This window comes from Rhinopithecus roxellana, chromosome 2 (assembly GCF_007565055.1).
Source record: "Rhinopithecus roxellana isolate Shanxi Qingling chromosome 2, ASM756505v1, whole genome shotgun sequence".
In the NCBI taxonomy this organism is placed as follows: Eukaryota; Metazoa; Chordata; class Mammalia; order Primates; family Cercopithecidae; genus Rhinopithecus; species Rhinopithecus roxellana.
In genome coordinates this window covers 55597990-55614790 of record NC_044550.1, presented here as the reverse complement: position 1 = coordinate 55614790, position 16801 = coordinate 55597990, and the positions used below count along the sequence as shown (strand labels likewise).

The following is a 16801-nucleotide window of genomic DNA, read 5'->3' as shown; positions in this document are numbered from 1 at the left end:
TCTACTTTTTTTTTTTTTTTTTTTGGCATGTTTATGTTTAGGATGTTATATCTTTTTGGAAGATTGACTCTTTTATCATTATATAATATCTCTTTTTGTCTCTAGCAATATTCTTTGTCCTGAAGATGATTTTATCTGATTATTAGAATCATCACTTTTGGTTTTTTAAAAATTTATATTTGTATAGTACATCTTTTTTCATCTTTTATTTGAAATCTATGTTATTCTATTTGTAGTGAGTTTCTTGTGGATAGTATATTGTTAGGGAATCTTTTTTTAATCCACTCTGCCAAACTCTGTTGTTTAATTCATGTTTCAAGGTGGACAGCAGGTGACAAGATACACCTACTTATGCTTTGCACCCATCAAGATAGGTTCTGTCTCAAGGGAGATGCTAGTGTCTGTGCCTGTTGACATTCCCTGATGGAGGTCTCTGCAGTACCCTGTCTGAAATATGTGGAACAATAAAGAAACCCAGGATTCACCTTCATATTGTTCCTCATGTCTGAGGACCTTAAGCAGTATTGACACATTTCAGAGGCTTCTTTTGTTTTTGTTGTTGGGTTATGTCTGACAACAACATTTTATCATTGTAAGAGGGAGGACCTAGTAAGAATGGGACTACTTTCTCTTGCAGAAACCGTAAGTCTGAAAAATAATTTTCCAGTTCATCAATATATTTATTAAGAGCCTATTATTTGCCAGGCATTCTGCCAGGTGTGTTGCTAAGTAAGTAGGAAAGGAAGGAAAAGGAAGGAAGGAAGGAAGGAAGGAAGGAAGGAAGGAAGGAAGGAAGGAAGGAAGGAAGGAAGGAAGGAAGGAAGGAAGGAAGGAAGAAAGGAAGGAAGGAAGGAAGGAAGGAAAGAAGGAGGGAGGGAGGGAGGGAGGGAAGGGAGGGAGGGAGGAAAAGGAAGGAAGGAAGGAAAAGGAAGGAAGGAAGGAAGGAAAGAAAGAAAACATGTACTCATTTTCCCTTTTGCTGAAAACTTTCAGCAAACATTTCACTGCCTTCTCTAAAGACTCCAGCCAGGCTAGCGCCTTCCTATGACATGTTCTCATCACACTTCTAAATTTCCACTTTACAGAACTAATGACACTTGCATCTTATCAGTGTCTGTCTTCACTTGCAGACAAGATTGTTGAATATAGTTATCTTTCTTGCTGCAGTTTCCCATTGTCTACTGCAGAGACTGGCACAAGATAGGCATCTGCCAATATTCATTAATTAAGCTGATAAATTCTCAAATTCAAGGCAGTTTCCTTTCTCACTGCTTTGTTCTTACTGTTGGTCTTTATCCCTGGTATAATTGCTGCATGACTGCTGACCTTCTTGGTTGGTTTTTGGCTCCTTTCTATCAGCAATAAAACCAGACTCCCTGACCTATCATCTTTTGCTTATTTGGAAGGGTTTTTCACTTCTGGTTATTGGGCACAGCTAACTTCCAGGACTCTACCTCAGACACATCATTCATACTATTGTCCAGGGGCTATCAGAAAATTAGAGAGCTGTAGAGGGCTGTAAAGTTGAAGTGCCTGGTATCATCCAAAGCAACATTTTTCTTTACCTGCTTTGTGTGGATCAATTGGTAAAATGAGGAGCACATGTTGATGTTAAAATGGAATAAATACCTGGGACAGTTGCTTATCACAAGGTAAAACAGCAAAATATAAATCTATCTCTTCAATTTTCCATTGTGAAATAATCACATCACCATATCATCCTTGGAAATTAAAACTAAGACTCTTAATTATCCTTTCACTGTCTTGGGTTTTCTTCTCTTTCTTGTCCAATGTTAACTGCTTCTGCGATTGTGATAAAGCAATGATCTCTATCAAAAGTTCCTTCAGCTAGCCCTGAAAATAATTTCCTAGGAACCCCCCCTTTTTGCTAGGAATCATGTAACCCTTCTTAACCTCATCATTTTTATGGTATTTTGTTTTGTTTTGTTTACCCTTAGGGGATATTAAATTTTTATGTGGCTTAACTTCTCTGTACATAGACCAAAGTAATGTTTTGCAACAAATAGAATGATTTAAAAGCATTTTGATTTCATGGGAAGGCTGTTAATGTACACTGAAAATTGTGTGGCAGCAAAATGAGAAACTCTCAGCCGCACAGAGTTTATCTAGGGATGCCTGTATAAAACAGGCCTCATTTAGCATTAAATCTCATTTTATGTGATCAAGGTTTGTTTTTAAATGGGCAAATCAGGATTCATGCTACAAGACTTTTTTACTGAGTATCAAGAGAAGGTCCTTTCTTCCCCCACCCATACCCTTATAATGCAATTTATCACAAAATTTGCTTAGAGTTTGGCCAAATTAGCACTGTATACATCATGTGCATCTGGTATATATTTGTTAAATAAAAACAACAAAAAATACGTAAAAACACTTTGGAAAATTATAAAATGTTATTAATGTTATCAAGCAATTTGCCTGGTTTTCTCTAAACATGTTATGAACTCATTATTTACAGGTGTCAAATTTCTTCACATGAATAATCAGGAATAGCCTTAGGATCACAAAGTGCATGAAAGTTCATGTTATGGGTCATTCATAGCATTTTCAAATGTAATTGTACTTAGAAAGGAGTGTCTGTGTGTGCGTGTGTAGCTATATAACGTACAAAAATATGAGAGATGTGGAAACTATTCCTATTGTCTGTATACAATAATTTCTTTCTAAGAACTCAAGGTGCATGGCACATAATGTTATGTTTTAGGGAAAATCTACTGGGAGAATCTGGTCCCTTTACTTCTTTCATTTTAGAGTTTCTCAATTTTATTGATGTCTTCTTTGAGATTACTACCTGAAAAATATTTAAAATGGGTGTTAGTTTTATTGAATTTATTTATTTTTATTGTATTTGTTTTATGAGACAGAGTCTCACTCTTGTCACCCAGGTTGGAATGCAGTGGCATATCTCATCACACTGCAGCCTCCAACTCCCGGGTTCAAACGATTCTCCTGCCTCCGTCTCCCAGGTAGTTGGGATAACAGATGCCCACCACCACGCCTGGGTAACTTTTGTATTTTTAGTAGAGACGGGGTTTCACCATGTTGAGCAGGCTGGTTTCAAACTCCTGACCTCAGGCAATCCACCAGCTTTGGTATCCCAAAGGGCTGGGATTACAGGCATGAGGCACCACACTCGGCCTAGTTTTATTGACTTTAAAATCACTCTCCTTTCACTTTTTATTATTACTATTATTCTGGAAAAAACAATTAGCAGGTGGGGAAAGCTTTCTAAGACTCATAGTCTATTACCGATGTTAACATTAGAATATCAACTTCTTTTTGTTCTTTGTCGCTAGTGATGTTTCAATACCTTCTAAGTAGATTTTCAGTATGACAGAAGAAAATCCTACAGGGACTGACTCTAGGTTAACTTCTGGGCATGTGCAGATAGGCCAAGTAAATGCTCCAGAGGCAACAATAACCCGACATGTGTTTCTCAGTTTTGGACGAAGTTTTTCATCTGGCAAAAATCTTCCAAGTATTTATTCCCTGGCATTTTTCCCTTTCTGAGAAAAATCACAAGTAAAATATAAAGCAGTAGAAAGGAGACAAATGGAGTTACTAAAAAAGAAAAAAAAAAACAGTGTAACAAGAAATTTGGATAGGTAAGGTTCTAAAGTAGAAAGCTGAATTCATTTTGTATATCTTCTTATGGTGTCAGATACAAGTAAATATTCAATAAAATGAAAACGATTATAAGCTTTGTCATGGGCTGAACAATGGACCCTCAAGATGTCTACATCCTAATCCCCAGAAGCTGTTGACTGTTACCTTCTACAGCAAAAAGGACTCTTCAGGCATGATTATGTTACAGGTTTTGACACAGAAAGATTATCTAGGATAATCCAATTTGGTCCAATGTGGTCACAGTGGTCCTTATAAGAGGGAGGCAGAAGAGCAGCCACAACAGGGGATGTAATGACTGAAGCAGAGCTTGGAGTGCTAGGCTTTGAGGATGAAGGAAGGGGCCACAGGCTGAGGAATACTGGCAGCCACTAGAAGCTACTTCAGGCAAAGAAACAAGTTCTTCACTCTAAACCTCTAGAAAGAGCTAGTCCTCCTGAAACCTTAACTTTACCTAATTGAAACAGATTTTGGAGTTCTGATCTCCAGAACTGTAAGAGAATACATTTGTGTTGTGTTAAGCAACTGTTTGTGGTAATTTGTTACAGCAGCAAGAGGAAACTAATACAAGCCCTCTCATCTCAATTTAATTGATGTTCAAAGTGTTCTTGAAAAGTTAGAAATGATAAACATATGCAGTAATGACCCTGAATTGAGATTTATCAGACTGATTTTTGAAGTTAAGGAAAATATTTTAAGGCAAAGTGATACCTTCTGTTTTATTTACGATTTTAAAGGAATAATTTGAGGAGTATGCTATTTTTACTCTGCCAGCTCAATAAATGTTATAGTTTTTAAATAAATTATAGATTGACTTTTCTCTATCATTTTGAATTAGAATTTTAAAAAATCATTGATTTAACTATAAATTCACCACCTCAGAGCTTTTTCAGTGTTGACAGTAATACAGAGATGCTGAGCAACCAATAATGTCATTGTAATTTTCTTTTTTACTTAGTATTGTTATTGTAATCATATCACTACCTCTCAAAATGACAAAAAGTACACTGAATATTCCAAGCCATAATTTAGTCTTTGATATTCTTTAAAACAATTATTTAAAATCCTTTCAAACTTTCTGAGATACCTAGCTTATTATGAAGAATTCCAAGATGTTAAAACTACTAAAATTTTTCCCCATTTTTTAAAACATTAAGAATTTGTTGAAGAATTTTTACACTTGAACATATTGTTTAAAATATAATCTTTCTTTCCATGTGACAGCCTCACACAAACAAAGTATTTACAGAAGATGCAGGTCTGTCATTGCTGTTTAATTAACAGAGACTTTCAGAACTAGAGGATATTAAAAATAGAACTAAAAAGAACACTTTATTGTGATAATAATAATGGCTTCATTTCGCATCAGAATTTCAACTAGTAAAAATTCTATTTACAGGTGTCATCTGCTAGAACTAGTCAAACTTGTTTTATATTGTGAGTTTTTCTTTCCCCAATTACTTATACAAATCAGATGGTGGAGTACATAAGCATGCTAAGAAGTTTAGATTTGCTTCTAATTTGGCACATGATGTAACAATTTCCTTTCTCTATCATTTATGACTTTGGAAGCTTTCAGTTTCTTTGTTTGGCATCTAAATTGTTTAAAATCACCTTGTCTTTTAGTTCATGGAGACAATGCATATCTTTTTCATAGTCTACACCCTAGAACAACTGTACCCAATATTTTTGGTACCAGAGGCCAGTTTCATGGAAGACAATTTTTTCATGGACAGGGGTGGGGGGTGGGAATGGTTTCAGGATAATTCAAGTGGATTACATTTATTGTGCGCTTTATTTCTATTATTATTACATCGTAACAGATAATGAAATAATTATACAACTCACTGTAATGTAGAATCAGTGGGAGCCTGAGCTTGTTTTCCTCCAACTAGACGGTCCCATCTGGGGGTGGTGGAAGACAACAACAGATCATCAGGCATTAGATTCTCATAAGAAATGGGCAACCTAGATCCCTCACACACACAGTTCCAATGGGTTTTGCATTCCTTGAGAATCTAATGTTGCTGCTGTTCTCACAAGGAACACAGCTCAGGTGGTAATGTGAGCCATGGGGAGTGGCTGTAAATACACATGAAGTTTCACTTGCTTCCCACTCATCTCCTGCTGTGTGGCCTAGTTCCTAACAGACCAGGGACCAGTACCAGTCCGTGACCTGGGGGATGGGACCACTGCTCTAGAAGATTAGTTCTTGCCTTCTTGCCAATTATTTCTAGTCAAACTGAAACCTACTTAAATGTACATTTTAATAACTTTAACAATTTATTTTGGACCACCCACTGACATTTACAATGTTGTAAATATAATTCATCCAAGATACAAATAACTTCATGGCAGTTAGGAAACCCTATTTAGGGTCCACTCTTTAAATTTTTGAATTCTTAGATCACAGTATCCTTCTACATTAAGACAACGCAAACTTTGTGAAAGGCGAGCAATTGTAACATACTATGGATTCTAAGCTGTGTTCAAATTACTCAGTATTTTCCACTGAATACTTGCTATGGGCAGCACAGGCATAGTAACTGTCAATTAAGACTTTTTTTTTTTCCAATTTTGACTGAAAAGAGCAGGGTTTAGTAATTTTTCTTTCTGCGGTATAGAAAGTATCCCAATTATTAAAACTGGTAGCATAAATATCTCATAACAATTTCTGTGCTTCTCTTGCTAAACGTACGAAACCAGAGTGAAATACATGGATACATTTCCCAATGTTTTACCCAACTTTTTAAAGATTTCATCAGATATAAGCTTTAAGTTGCTTCTTCGACAAATTTTAGTTGTAAGAAATTAACTAAGATATTATTATGGCTAATTATCAACATATACTATAGTTCAAGGTTTTTTTTTTTTCCAACTGACAGTTTCCAGAGCTAATATTACCACACACTACATATAAAGAAGCCAGTCATATTGATATAAATATGAGATACATAAATACTAAAACCTCCAACCTAACCTTATTAACAGAAATGTAGTCAGAGCCCTGGTGCAGTAGCTCATGCCTGTAATCACAGCACTCGGGAGGCTGAGGCAGGAGGACCACTTGAAGCCAGGGGTTTGAGACCAGCCTGAGCAACATAGTGAAACCGCATTTCTACTAAAAATGCAAAAGTTAGCTGGGTGTGGTGTGTGCCTGTAATTCCAGCTACTCAGGAGGCTGAGGGATGAGAATCACCTGAACCCAGGAAGAGGAGGTTACAGTCAGCTCAGACCATGCCACTGAACTCCAGCCTGGGTGACAGAGCGAGACTGTTTCAAAATAAAATAAAATAAAATAAAATAAAATAAAATAAAATAAAATGAAATAAAATAAAAAAAATCTAGTCAGTGCTGAAAGGAACTTTTGATATCTTCATTCCATCTTCAGTCTATGGTTGAGAGTTGATCTGTTCAACATCAGCAAGCTAGTTGATGGCTGGGTCTATGGTCTAGGACCTCTCTGTCACCTGATCCCTAAGCTAAGGCTCTTTTTGAAAACACATTGAGTTTCAACTCTCCTTCTGTTTATCTTTCTCTCTCTCTGTCACACACACACACACACACACACACACACACACACACACACACACAAATTTACCTTAATATAGTTATTGTAGAGCAATCTAAACAAGCATATTTTTATATAAATTTACATGTTGTACTGTGTACTTACTTATCAGCCTTTTCTTTTGGCAGGAGAGCACAAAAATAAAATACAATAAAAAACCAGCACAGGACCTCCTACATTATGGATTTTCAAAAAAATAAAATAAAATAAGTCTTTCTTTTATCCAATCGACTGAATTAAATTCTGGTAGGAGTGGAAATACACTAAAGTGTTCTCATAAATATGTCATAGAAATTCACTAAGCACAATATTAATTTAACTCTGAAACTAGAACGTGTGTCCACACTGACTTTATTTCCTACAAATAGACAACGGTTCTCCAGCCTCACCTGCCTGTTTCTTTCCTTAACCATGTAACAGATGTATCAAGAGTTATTCTGTTTCTAGATTATGTATTTCCTTTCATATTGAAATGATGCATATATTTCTTTCCTGTGTACATATACCCACCAAACTTTTCCAGTAATAATGAAACTCTCAAAAACTTTCTAAAGTAATGTGATGCTATAGAAAATGCTAGTAAAAGCTAACCAACATACAATATATGTATGGAGTAAGAAGTTATAATTCCTTATACTTGTAAATGTGACCTGATTACATTCTGCCTTCTTAAATTTCAAAAATAACATACATAAGCTGGTCTATCAAAATGTTTTAAACACCTAATTATCCACAATATAGAATTCGTTTCAATTTAAAAATAAATAAATGTATCTGCCTCTAAGCAGTAAACAATGGTTAGTGATACTTAGATAATAAAGTTAAGTTCACAGAAACACCCAAATCTTATATCTAGTAAGGATTTACTATAACAAATATTGAACAATTTATTATTTAAATGGTTAGAATAAAGTTCAAGGGAAATATAAGCAACCTTCTTCTTTCTCTAACAATCTGAAATACATGGGGGTTTAAACCTTCTATATTTTTGTCAAAATAGTAATTAACCATAGATGACAGATGCTGCTCCCTAGTCAATGGAGGGTCTCAAATTTTACTCTGCATCTCATTGGGAAGGAAATATAAATTTTTAAGATAGAATTAACTTGGGGAAAGGCATCAGTGCTGCAACTCTTAGCACCAAATGTTTTTTCTTGGAGCACCAAATGCTCTAAGGAAAACATTCCAAGTATCAAAGTTTTCAGATAGATAAATATTTATGGATCAAATCCATAAAGAACAGACATTGTTATGAAATATATATAGATGCCTTCAAAACTTTCTTTCTAGGCAGAGTAGACACATAAGTTAGGAGTCATTTCCCACTTAATTGTTTTTGCAACCTTATGCAACACGAATGGTTTATGTGTAAGACTTATTCATTTTTACACAGAAAGTAGATATTGACTGACATGATGTCCAGAAAATCAAACAGAAGCTATTTCTCTATATAAAATATAAAATGTCATTAAAATTATAGAAATGGCTTTATTTTAATCTTTTTTGGTTGAAAAGTATAGGGATTTTTGATCTGGTCTTTTGGTAAGAAAATAACACTCTTTAAAACAAATTGTTTTCAACTGCTAGTTAGTATAATTGGAGAAAAGCATAAAATAGATCTGGTTCATATCTTTAAGGGCAATGAAATTCCATCAGTCTTTGAACTTTATTAATGGTACTTTTTCAGTCTACATATAGACCATTGCCACTTCCTCTTCATTAAGAGCTCTTGATAGTAGCTGTATAATAATCTATAGGAAGTTATTTTTCCATTTAAAGGCAGAGGTTAATTTACATTGTTCACGCAGCAACATGTAAGTATGCTACATAATTCTAGAGAAATTTAAAGTAGTTACCAAAGAAAGATAGCTTTAGCTTCTGTAGTATTCTCAATGATATTAAAATAGCAATTGGTGTGCACTCATCAGAAATGAAGAGCCCATTTAAGGAAGCTGCATTATTAGGTCTTGTTCCAGATGCACATGCAGAACAAAGGGATATAATAACTCATTGCAGAAAGGGTTGGGTATACTATATCAGGCTTCCAAGTTATACTTGCATATGCAGCTACTGCCAATAGTATCATCTGTGAACATGAGGGACATTTTGGAACTGAGTAGAAATCCAACCCTGAAACTAAGCAGAACAACTGCATATTCAACCCAAGAAGGCATTAGCTTTATGTGAGTTTAAAGAAATGGTAGCACAGGCATAGGTAAAATTTTTATTTATGAATGTGTGGACACATGACTTTGGATCCAGCCAGCCAGTGACATAAATAAACTTGAGCAAAAGTTTCAAGCTAGAGGATATATATGTATAGAAAATTATATATTTGTGTGTGTGTGTAAGGCCTCTTGGAACAGTGCCACAAACCTGGACACCAAGTAACAGAATACTCCCATCCTTTGAAATTTCCATTAAGAGCACAATGGGGGTAATTATACCAGGATGCTCCCATCGCTCTTTCCATCTTGTGCACTGGCATGCCCGCCAAACATGAAATGTTCGCCTTCTCCCTTCCAATGTGATGGTTGTTGAACTTATTTTTAGTGTCATTTGATAAGCCTTTGTGCTCGCAGAGAGACATCCCACTGACCCAGCCACTGGTCATTGTCTATACCAGTTCACATCAAAGCAGGCGCACTTTGTCAGGTTTCCAGTCGAATATCCATTTCGCATCTGAAGTACAGTATCGAAAGTGACTAGATCATTTGAGCTTTTTTCTTCAGCTGCTGCTTTCCTCCCCCTCAGTGTTTCTGCTCACGCTAACATAATTTGGCATCGTCAACATGACACAATGGTGGTTTTTCTAAAAAATTATAATACATACATCGTCAATGTTTTGTGATGGCGATCCTCCTGAAGATTTAATTTGTAAATTGAAGAAAGGAGGTCTTTTTCCTCTACTGAATCATAACCAAGGTAGAGTGCCCCTCAAAATCCAAGTAATGCGCATACAGTAATAGGTCATTCAATGTCAAAAGGCATAAAAAAGATGAGCAAAATCTTCACAGGCTGCTGCTTGCTGTTGCTTTTAATTATATTAATTAAACTTTGAAATTTTCATGCAAAGAGAGTTGCTGGCTTGTGACGCTGAAGAGCCCTTGGAGACTTGACGAAAGAAAAAACCCTGAGCGGAAGCTTTGTGGTTACTGCTTCCTTTAAATTAAAAGCAAAACAAACTTCTAGGTATGTTTATGGCTATTCATGCTTTATGCACTACTAAATCCTAAACACAGGAAAAGGAGGAATCTACCAGTTACAGGGACAAGTTTGCAAAGCACGAGGCCCTTGCACTCCACTCAAGATCTCTGGCTAGAGGCTGTCTTTCTGTGGAATAACGCTCTATTAATTTTCTTGTCCCGAGTGCATAACGACAGAAAGGTGTCTTCGAAAACTAAAGGGCAAAATCTTGCTTGCTACCAATACCTTGAGGCATCTTGTCTACATTTTGTCATGCGTGTGCACTTTTCAGTGTTAGAATGACAAGATTTTCCAGTCAGAAACTTCCCGTAAGGCACACTGTGATAGGGGACTTGGAAGGATTCTGTGATCTGACATAGCTATAAGGCAATGGACTTCTTTATTTGCTTAGCCTGGTGGGAAATTGTATACTCTGCCTATGGATAAAGATCTTGCCACATAAAAACACAAGTGCCATGTTTCCATGTAAAAAAACTACTATCTTCCATCATGGCCAGTTGTTTTGGTATCACCTTCATGTTGTTGCTGTTGTTGCTTTTTCCTCTTCTACACATTCAAACAAACTTTCTTGTACAAACCATAGTCTGCAGGTCAGTGTTCCTCTTTATTTTCAATGTCATAAATCATGAGTTACCACTGAGTTTCATCACCTCCCATGTAGATGGCAGAACAAATGTTTGGAAATGTTTGGTGCAAGCAAAGCAGAAGGCAGAGAAAACATTTCCTGACTGAGAGGAATTAAGCTGCTCTTCCAAAAGCTTCTGAAATGCACTTGAATTTTTCCATTTGGTTGAAAATCAGCTATGTGAAAATGTGCCATCTTCGTACCGTCTTGGTCTTCCTGCTTCCGTTTTACTGAGATGGAACTCGGGAGAAGTTTATGCACCGGCCCTGAGGAAAGAAAGAAGTCCATATTGAAATATTGAAGCCATTATTAAAAAAGCATGAGAACATCTAGTTTTCCTACCATGATATAATAAACGATTACCCAAGGAAAGTAATGTTAACATGAGACATGAAGTCATAATTTTTTTTTCTTGGTTTAATCCATGACCTTAAACATAATTAGCATTATCACTAATGTGTGCTTTGTAAGCTAGTATTGGGGATAGCTGAAGGTCACTTACAACCGGGATGCATTGCCTTGTTTTTAGAATTTTCTGGTAAGCGGATGGCAGCAGCCAATATGAAATAATTGCCTGGAAGTAAGAATCCTGATGGAATAATGAATAAAATATTTCCCTCTAGCCAAAAGTTTCCATTTTTCTTGATTCTTCTTTCTTACCTTTTCCGCTTTTGTGCTACTCTCATGTATTTTCTCCATATTTTCTTCTCTCCTTTTCCACTGTTTTTCTCCTTGGTAATCCTCTTTCTCTCCCTCAGATTCATACTTATTCTATCTTCTCATTTTTGAGATCTGGCTCCACCACCAGTGGAGGTCTATGTGATTGTGAACTCATTCATTCTTCATCCATCCATTCACTTGTTTCTAAGTACGAAATTATTGAGTCTGCTCTATATTAGACCTATGCAATGACATCATAGAGGGAATATGGATAATAATAATATGTTTTTTGTTTGTTCGTTTTTCTTTTTTGTTTTTTTGAGACAGAGTCTCACTCCATCACTAGGCTGGAGTGCAGTGGTGTGATCTCGGTTCACTGCAACCTCCGCCTCCTGAGTTCAAGCGATTCTCCTGCCTCAGCCTCTGGAGTAGCTGGGACTACAGGCAGGCATTACCACGCCCAGCTAATTTTTGTTTTTTAGTAGAGATAGGGTTCATTCAGATCTTTTCCACAGTAAGTTCACCTGTGAGATGGTATGGTATAATTAATATGGAAAAAATTATGGAAATACAACTTTGTTACTATTATCTAAAATACAGCATTACTATCAAGGCCATAAAAATATCAAAGACACAACCCGATATACTTCTTTATGTAATGAATTAAAATGAAAATATTCTCTTATGCAAGCTGGTGCTCCTAAAATGCATACATGAAGATCACATTTAGTAAGCAGTAAGAGACTGAGGATGAGGAATCCCAGAAAAGGGATTGTCATCTCTTTGTAACTCCATTTCATGAAGGGTTTTTGCAAAATCATGTCCATTGTTACTGACCATTTCTCACCACTGCACACCACCATCATGTGTTCATTTCAAATGGTGACTATTTGCACTTACACATTTCCAAAGAGGATTTGCCATTCTAATTTCTTAACACTTCTATGAAAGTTGTGTGGACACACTGTTCCATGTGTATTGTAAATAATCCAGGAAATATTTGAAAACAAGGTTTCCAATGAGTGATAAAAGATACTTTCCTTTTCTCTCTTTGGTATGATACTACTGATCCACTGTACCACCTAAATCATTCCCAGATTCCTCAACCAGCCAAAAGCTAGCATAGTGCTTTCTACGTTAGGGTCAGGATTATCACCCTATTGAGATTTCTGTATTTCTTACAATAGCTGCTCTCAAAGTGTTTTAGATTTTAGAGTGTCTCTTTATTTCCCTCTAAATGTAAGTTTGTTTTTAATATCCAAAACATGATAAAATTCAAAGGCAACAAAACATTGTTGAAAAAGAATGGTTGGAATATAAAAGCAGAATTTTTGTCCATTTTACTCTCAAAAACGACTGCTTAATAAATTTGAAAATTTCAGAAATTAATGAAGAAACAGAAAAGCATAAAAACAAAGCAGAGCTAGGAGTTTCCATTTATTTTTTCTAAAAGACAAACATTCATCACTTTATCTGTCTTTTAAATACTTTTGGAGGCAGCATTATTACTACAATTGCCAATTTTTATTACTTACTCTGCGTTAATGTCTACAAATCACATCAGTGCAAAAGGAAGTAGGAAAAAAGCAGATAGAGGATCAGATTAAAATGAGGTAAAAATTCCTTACTGATACAGGTCATAGGTCATGTACTCAGACTGTATTTTTGTGTTACCTAGAACTTTCAAACAAGATTTTTAGAGTGCATATTAAGTGAAGAGGTGCTGTTCTCTAGATTAGCTAAGGGAGCTATGTATGTTGCCAAAACACAATAAAACAATAAAAGTGTTATGTTCACACACATCAGGTTTCATGGTTAGAAATACTTTTTCAAGAGGGACAGGTAGGAAAATGACATCATACACAAATAATTCAGCCAAAAGAAAAGCAGTGCTTCTAAAACACAGTAGTACACATATTCAATGAGAAATAGATTTGAACTATGCAAATTCAACAGTGATGAACATTTAAAATATTCTGGCAATTTTCCAGAATTGAACAAAAATATGAGGAATGATATTATGACAGCAAAGATAAAAATTAATGACATTTTTCTTGTGTATTTGTAGATCAAAAAGTAATAGTTTTCTCTCTTCTGTACAATTTTGAAAAATAATTGATTATCAATCTCTATTTTCACTTGTGTTTTATCACTTATTAAATGGATATAGATACAAGGATTCTTCTGTGACCACTTCTTTTCTATATGCCATATTAACTTTAGTGTGTAATGACTAGTAATGGTTAGTAGATTATTCATTTACTTTAAGCAATTGGATAGTTTAACAAGTGAGATTCACAATCTACTCAAATTCTCAAATTCACTTTAATACCTAAATTACTCCAGAACTCAATTATTTATTTCATTTGATGTGGTTTAATTAAAGATATGGAAACTTGAAGGAAGAAAACTCTGTTGATTTTGACTCTGAGGTCCTTATTACAACTCTTCCAAAGCTTGGTATTAAGTATCAATTATCAGCTGCCAAATGTCTCTAGATTTAAGCACCAAAAAAAATAAAGAAAAACCTATTAAATTCAATACACACCTACATGTTTTAACACACACCCGTTAACAAAAACAAGCAAATGCTCTTCTCCCCTTCTGATCATGGACTCAGTGCTTTTTACTTTTATCAACAGTTGATAATGTCTGGGTGTGATTTTATTTTTCAAAAATTTAAAAGGAGGTGACTTCAGGAAATCTGTTCAAGAGTCACTGTTAAGCATTTCCCAGTTTTCCCAGTTATGGGGCTCCTTATCCCAAAGATCCCACTGCATCTCCACTATAGCTGTACTACATCATGCCATAATAGTGTGCTCAAATATCTAAAAGGAAAGATAACAGTGGTTAAATCTCAGCAATCTAAAGATGGAGTATGTCTTCTAGCCTCTGCCACTTCAACTGTGTGACCGTGGGTGACTTATTTAACTACTGTGTACCTCAGTTCCTTTATCAGTAAAATGAAGATTAAAAAATGAGCCTATTGTTAAGGCTGTTGTAAAGACTAAATTTGTTAAGCTGTATGAAGCACTGAAAAAAGTGCCTGACATACAGCAAACTCTCAGTAAAAACACACATTGTTGGCTGGGTGTGGTGGCTCACGCCTGTAATCCCAACACTTTGGGAGGCCAAGGTGGGTGGATCACGAGGTCAAGAGATCCAGACCATCCTGGCGAACATGGTGAAACCCTATCTCTACTAAAAAACAAAAATTAGCTGGGCGTGGTAGTGCCTGCCTGTAGTCCCAGCTACTCCAGAGGCTGAGGCAGGAGAATCGCTTGAACTCAGGAGGCGGAGGTTGCAGTGAACCGAGATCACACCACTGCACTCCAGCCTAGTGATGGAGTGAGACTCTGTCTCAAAAAAAAAAGAAAAAAGAAAAACAAACAAACAAAAAACATATTATTATCCATATTCCCTCTATGATGTCATTGCATAGGTCTAATATAGAGCAGACTCAATAATTTCGTACTTAGAAACAAGTGAATGGATGGATGAAGAATGAATGAGTTCACAATCACATAGACCTCCACTGGTGGTGGAGCCAGATCTCAAAAATGAGAAGATAGAATAAGTATGAATCTGAGGGAGAGAAAGAGGATTACCAAGGAGAAAAACAGTGGAAAAGGAGAGAAGAAAATATGGAGAAAATACATGAGAGTAGCACAAAAGCGGAAAAGGTAAGAAAGAAGAATCAAGAAAAATGGAAACTTTTGGCTAGAGGGAAATATTTTATTCATTATTCCATCAGGATTCTTACTTCCAGGCAATTATTTCATATTGGCTGCTGCCATCCGCTTACCAGAAAATTCTAAAAGCAAGGCAATGCATCCCGGTTGTAAGTGACCATGATTAGATAGCATCGTCCTTCAACTATCCCCAATACTAGCTTACAAAGCACACATTAGTGATAATGCTAATTATGTTTAAGGTCATGGATGTTGGGCTGCCATTTATATTACAGCAAGAAGTCAATGCCAGAACACTGCAGAACAATTTTTATTTGCAGGAAATGGAATATGACAAGGCTTACAAGTCTGTCATATCCTCATGCTTATAATGCCTACACAATAAAGGTATGTTATCAAGGTAGGAAACAAAGCAATATACAATAGCTTGAACATGCAACTCGTCAAAGAACTGTACAGAATGGAAAGTCCCTGATGTTTCTTTTTTCTGAGACTATTTCACTTTTATAACAACTAATACAAGTGCTAAAAATAACAAGTTAACTAAATGGTTTAATAAGAAACTATTAAATTTAAGCTGAATATATAGAAGAATACATATAGACCTATATTTATTATAATTTTAATACTTTATTCTCTATATAGAGGCTAATACTAGTATCAGGTGACAGGATTACACAGTCTCTAAAATAAACCATCCTAACATTTTAATATGCCAAAATAGAGGAACATAAGATTTCCACGAGCAAGAGTTAAAATGAATGAATGTATAATATTATGCCTGTATTTCACAAAGTAATTCGATAAACTGGAACTCAGGTGCCATAAGTGTTTAGAGAATAATATAACATGCAATATATGTTATTATTATGAAGAAAATATTAATTTTCTCTATTTTCTGAAAATTTAATTAAATATTCTTTCTAAACAATTTTCTTGATTTAAAATCATGCCCTAATCATGCATGTAAATCATGAGTAAAATCTAAATATACTATTATTGTAATGCTTTAGGTAGCACCCACACTACTTACTCAATTAGGCAATCAATACAACCAATTTGAATTTGATATCATGCCTTATAAATCACTGAATCATAAACTTTAACAACATTTAGTCAAAATAAAATTGAATTAAATTAGTATTTGCGTTAGTTTAAAATGAACTATAAATATATTACCTTATTTTGGTTTGGGAATATAATACTCTTTGGATTCAATAAAATCATTGTTGAATTTATTAATTTTGCATGACATAAAAATTTAGAAGTAGAATTTATTAAATATTTATAAAAATTAAGGTTTGGCAGAATAAAGATAATTTTATCACTGACTTTATGCTACAGCAAATTACATTTAAAGTACATTAATTTAGAAATCATAGTTATTCAGATATTATGTTG

At 35.2% G+C, this 16801-nt stretch overlaps 1 protein-coding gene across 2 annotated transcripts in view; it reads right to left on the bottom strand.

The window, feature by feature from the left end:
* Window positions 1-8065: 8065 nt before the first annotated feature.
* ANTXR2 (ANTXR cell adhesion molecule 2) overlaps window positions 8066-16801 on the bottom strand; it is a 157445-nt gene continuing 148709 nt past the window's right edge. Inside the window, exon 17 of one of the 2 annotated variants that reach the window (XM_030916282.1) lies at window positions 8066-11314. In XM_030916282.1, coding sequence (XP_030772142.1) covers window positions 11276-11314 — 39 coding nt within the window. In that variant the 3' untranslated portion in view covers window positions 8066-11275. The remainder of the gene's footprint in view (window positions 11315-16801) is intronic. The other variant, XM_010354122.2, reaches the window with a different exon arrangement.